Source organism: Malurus melanocephalus, unplaced genomic scaffold (genome assembly GCF_030028575.1).
Source record: "Malurus melanocephalus ecotype Western Australia unplaced genomic scaffold, MMel_1.1 scaffold_406, whole genome shotgun sequence".
Taxonomy (NCBI): domain Eukaryota; kingdom Metazoa; phylum Chordata; class Aves; order Passeriformes; family Maluridae; genus Malurus; species Malurus melanocephalus.
The window spans coordinates 594,732-600,542 of record NW_026623638.1 but is presented as its reverse complement, the minus strand read 5'-3'; the positions used below and the strand labels follow the sequence as shown (position 1 = coordinate 600,542).

The 5,811-nt window shown below is 46.0% G+C and overlaps 1 protein-coding gene across 1 annotated transcript in view; it reads right to left on the bottom strand.

Moving 5' to 3' along the window:
- NLK (nemo like kinase) overlaps positions 1-5,811 on the bottom strand; it is a 44,053-nt gene that overhangs the window by 2,218 nt on the left and 36,024 nt on the right. The window contains exons 7-10 of the mRNA XM_057379437.1: positions 4,407-4,467; positions 3,446-3,621; positions 2,182-2,380; positions 1,594-1,687 (exon numbers count right to left, since the gene is read on the bottom strand). Coding sequence (XP_057235420.1) covers positions 1,594-1,687; positions 2,182-2,380; positions 3,446-3,621; positions 4,407-4,467 — 530 coding nt within the window. The remainder of the gene's footprint in view (positions 1-1,593; positions 1,688-2,181; positions 2,381-3,445; positions 3,622-4,406; positions 4,468-5,811) is intronic.

Sequence of the window (5,811 nt, the reverse complement as noted above, 5' to 3'; positions counted from 1 at the left end):
GTCAGTTATGGGGTTCAGGGGACAGTTATGGGGGATTAGGGGTCAGTTATAGGGGATCAGGGGTCAGTTGTGGGGTTTAGGGGTCAGTTATGGGGGATCAGGGGACACAGGGTTCAGCGGACAGTTATAAGGGATCAGGGGAACAGAGAGAGGGTCAGTTATGGGGTTCAGGGGTCAATTATGGGGTTCAGGGGTCAGTTATAGGGGATCAGGGGACAGTTATAGGGGATCAGGGGGACAGAGAGGAGGGGTCAGTTATGGGGTTCAGGGGTCAGTTATGGGGGATCAGGGGACACAGGGTTCAGGGGAACAGAGAGAGGGTCAGTTATGGGGCATCAGGGGACAGTTATGGGGGATCAGGGGACACAGGGTTCAGGGGACAGTTATAGGGGATCAGGGGAACAGAGAGGAGGGGTCAGTTATGGGGGATCAGGGGAACAGAGAGAGGGTCAGTTATGGGGGATCAGGGGACAGTTATAGGGGATCAGGGGACAGTTATAGGGGATCAGGGGTCAGTTATGGGGTTCAGGGGTCAGGTATGGGGGATTGGGGTCAGTTATGGGGGTCAGGGGTCAGTTATGGGGTTCAGGGGTCAGTTATGGGGTTCAGGGGTCAGTTATAGGGGATTAGGGGACAGTTACAGGGGATCAGGGGACACAGGGTTCAGGGGACAGTTATGGGGGATATGGGGTCAGTTATGGGGGATAGGAGACACAGGGTTCAGGGGATAGTTATAGGGGATCAGGGGAACGGAGAGAGGGTCAGTTATAGGGGATCAGGGGACACAGCGTTCAGGGGTCAGTTATAGGAGATCAGGGGATCAGAGAGGAGGGGTCAGTTATGGGGGATCAGGGGACAGTTATAGGGGATCAGGGGTCAGTTATAGGGGATCAGGGGAACAGAAATCTGTGATCAGTTATAGGGGATCAGGGGAACAGAGACAGGGTCAGTTATGGGGGATCAGGGGAACAGAAATCTGTGATCAGTTATGGGGGATCAGGGGAACAGAGATCAGTGCTCATAGGGGTTCAGGGGACACAGGGATCAGGGGTCAGTTATAGGGGATCAGGGGACACAGAGATCAGGGGTCAGTTATAGGGGATCAGGGGACACAGAGATCAGGGGTCAGTTATAGGGGTTCAGGGACACAGGGATCAGGGCACATGTTCAGGGGTTCAGGGGACACAGCCTCACTGCTCAGCTGGGGACCCAACACCCCGGGGAGAGCAAACCCCAACCCAGCCAACCCTGCCAGGCCAACAGCCACCAACTCTAACAAATATCCCACTGCACTTTTTCTGCACATTCTCACCACCACTCATTCCTCCCAATGCCTTTACAGGGCAGTTCTACAACCAAAACTCAACCTGTCAACCTTCCCATTTTCAGCTGCAATCTGACTTCTGTTCTTTAGCACAAAAACATCACTTGAAACTTTTGCACATTTTACTTAAATTCTAGAAGAATTCATAAAAATAGTTCACAAGGGCCTTTCCTACTCTCAGGAACTGAAAATCTAAAACATTTTGGATGTGTGAATTCAGTACTACTAATAAATGGGAATTAATATCAGATGTGATTACATACAGTTACCTAATAAAGCTCTTAAAAGCAGCAGACTGAGGGTTGATGCAGAGAGGCACTCTGTTTCCTTTCTGCTGTTCCAAAATGAACTGATGAATTATTTCTGTGCACAGGAGAAAAATACAAAACACCACAGCATTAAYACTTCTGGCTTCAGCAATGTATATTGGAGGGAAATAAAATTTTCRTTATTGAGAGTACATTTTAGTGAGGATAAAAGAGCTCCAGCTTCTCTAAATCTGACTGCTCAGCTTCAGCTCCTGGCTGCTGCTGTCCCTTTCTGCAGGACAACTGTGGAGGTCACACCACAAAGTGATTTCACCTTCCCCCAGTGCCATCCTTCAGCAAAAGGATGAGGAACAGGGCACCAGGGATGGGTGCTGGTGAGGTTTGAAACCACAGGATTCTGCACCTTTTCTCAGAATACTCACAACTCTGTTATTTGAGTGAAATTATTTCCAGTGTCTACCATGGAAAAACAMTAAAAGAAAGCAGCACTGTTTGGTTCCACTGTGTGGATCCAGAGYATAAAACCCAACCCCACCCCAGCTCCACCCCAATCCCCCCTGCTGCATGTACAAGGTTAATCCTGCTCACCTTTAACCTGCCGAACAGAACTGAGGTTCTTCTCAAAAGTGTCATCGAATTTGGGATTGGTGATGGGTTCAAAATCACTGGTGTAAACTCTGCCAGTCGATGTGGAGAAACAACATTTGCACATACAGGTGTGGTACCGCAAGCGCCCCTCGTCCAGGTAGGGGTGAGCTAAGGCATCCTTAGCAGATATCCTTTTGGACTGAGAACAGCATGGAGAGAAGAGAATCACAGTCAGGGTATTGGCAGAGATGTTGGAGCCACTCATTGATTAATCCTCAGTTCTTTTCTAAAGYCATAATCCTGTTAAAGGAGGATTTGTGTCAGGCACAGGCAGAGCTGCCACTAGAGGGGAGCTGAGGCTCACAAACCTCACAAACCTCACAAACCAGCCTGGCTGGGTGGCACCGACCTCCTGCTACAGCCACCATGCCAAACATTGCTAATATGGCTTTAGGAACATGCTTTAGGAGCAATTCTGACTCCTACAAYAAATCACAACAGCCTGGGAATAACAGCATTCTAAGTGCTGAGGGAGTCAGAAAAAAAAAAAAAAAACATTAATTTTTTTTAAGTTATGGTTTAACATTTCCATGGTTCTGTTCAGCAAAGCAGTCTTAAGGTTTAAAAAAAATACACTCCAAAGGCAGAGCCTTCTGAGTGCTTCATCAACCCCCAGCCTCCTCCTTTGCAGTGCACTCTGCTTTACATTTGCATTGTTGGGGGGGTTCTGTAGGAATGAAATAATTAAGATTATCCATTCCAGTATCAGATTTTCTCATGACAATTCTCCACAGTGCCCCAAGAAACAAAATCCAAATTCCAGAGCAGCACATTTTTATTAGGAAAACAGATGCTCGGTGGAAAAACGATCCTGTTCTGTGATTGGGGATGCAGGAGGAATTTTTTGTGTGTTGCAAGACCAGGAACACCCCCGTGTCCCTAATTAGAACTGCATCAAAGTAGCTGATGTTCTGCTACCTACACCCAGCTCGGAAAAGAGCGTGAGTCATGCACAGCCTCATCCTTCCCACAGCCGGAGCTTCCTCCCCAGGACCACTGGGTTTGAAACRTGAAACCCCCATTCCAGGGGGAATTCACTGCCCAATTAGATGGTATTTTTACATTTTTTATGGATCAAAAGTACTGCAATCATGCAGAAGGAAACCAGTTAAAGCAGYCCTTGACTTACAACACTCATTTAAGCACCAGGCAACAAAAACTGTTCAAACCACAAGTATTAAAAGTAATTTTCAGTCCTACTTACTGGATCAAAGACCAACATCCTGCAAAGGAGATGAACTGCTTCATGTGTAGCTTGACTGGAGAGTGTATATAGGACAGGAAGGGATGGCTGTAGGGGGAATGGGAGGAAGAGAAGCACAGAGTGTCCTGTCAGATCCATCAGCAGTAAAACCSCGTTCCCGCACGCGCTATTCCGCACTCAGCAAGGACAAACTCCTTGTAAAGGGGACAAGTGGTACCTAACGCTCTCCAGCCCAGCAAGAATCACCATTACAGAACTCAGCTACTGTCAYAAAGATCTAATGGATCACATTTTCCTTTAGTTCAGGTGTAGTGCCTAGAAACATCTGCTTTTATTTATTTATTTTTCTAAACAGACACCGCTCCTCACTGTAGCTGCCCAGGGGTTTGATTAACTCCATCATTTCCAATAGTTCATTTTTTAATCTGAATCACTCACAAATTATGGATTCCTTTGCTTTTTCTTGTTCAGGCAATCCACAGCTGACTGTACTGGATGTCACAGTTGCTGTAAATTCCCCAGCATGAATAAGAATTACACCTCCACAGTGACCTCAGTCTGAGATAACCCTGAACTACCAAACAGAGCTCTGAGCACTTCTCAGCCCTGCTTTCTCAGGGGCAGCCTATGGAATAGAAAGCTGTGATATTTGGAAACTCTCCTCCTCCTGGCTCAYCCTCCCACAGCACAGGGATCACAGACAGGGATGGACATCACACATTTTCCTTTAGGAAGGGGGTCACCAGGAATGGGAACAGCTCACTCACCCGGGGCTGAAAGGGACACAATCCACTTGAACTTTTAAATTCCAAACTGACAAAGARGTCGACAGAGTATGTAAATAGCCATTTTGCCAGCACACAGTGGGGTGGGGGGGTTTAATCAGAAACTGCTCACATTAATCTATTTTTACATAGAGCAGCAAAATGCCTCACCCCTCCCTCCCACTGCGCTCACCTACGGCGAGTAAAAATAGGTGGTGTGACAAAGTAATCGCCCGTTTCTAACTTGGGTTCCTCTCCCTATTAGTCTAATTAAGAAACCAGTCACTTTAACCATTTAGAACCAGCAAAAGCTCCATTTCAGAATATGAAAAGCCAGGAGTTTGCATTCAAATATGAAGTGTGCTTTGTGTTGAAAATAAAAATATCATGAATCACTCTGAATCTCCGTATTCACCAGCTCCACGGTGCAATGAGCACACCAGCTCCCATGGCACTCCATGGAAAATGAACACTTTTCCCCAACAGAGAACTAACTTTTGGAGTGTTTTTCTTACAACCCTGTGGCTACAGGACATTAAGTCCAYAGTAGAAACTTTTTATACCATTTCACCTCACTTGCTTTTCAAGATTCCCACCATCGTGTGTGTCATAAACACTGGATTTAGGAATTGCAACTCTTCTAGCACATGACAGCAGAAAAATACACTTGACWTAAAACTGAAAGTCTGAAGGAAATCCTCCTATTATTAATGCTCAAATTAAAAAGTTCTCTCATGAAATGGAACAGAGATAACTTTATGTAGTGGATCCAAAGTGCCAAGGAGGCAGAACTCCCACATGTCAATAAGAAAGCAGAATATACATGCAATGCTCATTTCTATGGTAACTTCTATTGTGGTGAGCAGACGTGAGAAATTACTTCAACAGGCAGAAAATAAAGATGCAAACATGTACTGGAGCATGCACAGGTCACTAATTTTGTTAATTTTGTTGGCAATCACAAAAATGACCCTATTGAATGGCCACAGAACTTCATCCCTGCACTGGAGATGCCAGCATAAGCATTTCTTTGCATCTGTTAATACCCAGTCAGCACAATGACACCATCCTGCCTTTTTCCTTTGGTTTGGTGTCTTTTGTAAAACTAACTTTTGCTCCAGTTGTGTTGAATGCTGTTCCTCAGCTTTCAGCCTCTTGCTGGACCTTCCTGAGCAGCTCTGAGGTGTCAGGGACCCTCTGGACAGGTTCCACCTCCAACACTCCTGATCTTGGCAGTGCAGGAGCCCTCAAGCCATTTCTGAATTATACTGGCAATTTGAATTTTCTGTCTCTTGCCAACGCTACCACTTAAATTTAACATTTTCATTCAAAATAGCCATTGTAACACCATCACTTCAGAAAGGGAGACCTTCATCTGTGTCAAGGCAAACAATATCCCCAAGGAAGAAGCCAGAAATACACTTGACTGGTGAAAAGCCCCCTTGTCTCCAGAGCAGCTGGACTCACCACACCATCAACCTACATCCCTGAGCACCAAAACCACCTCTGATCAACTCAGCCCAATTCTCAGGCACAGACAGCTCTGAGATCGAACATTTGAGACAAATATTTTAAACCAACAGGCCATGGGGATGCAATGAA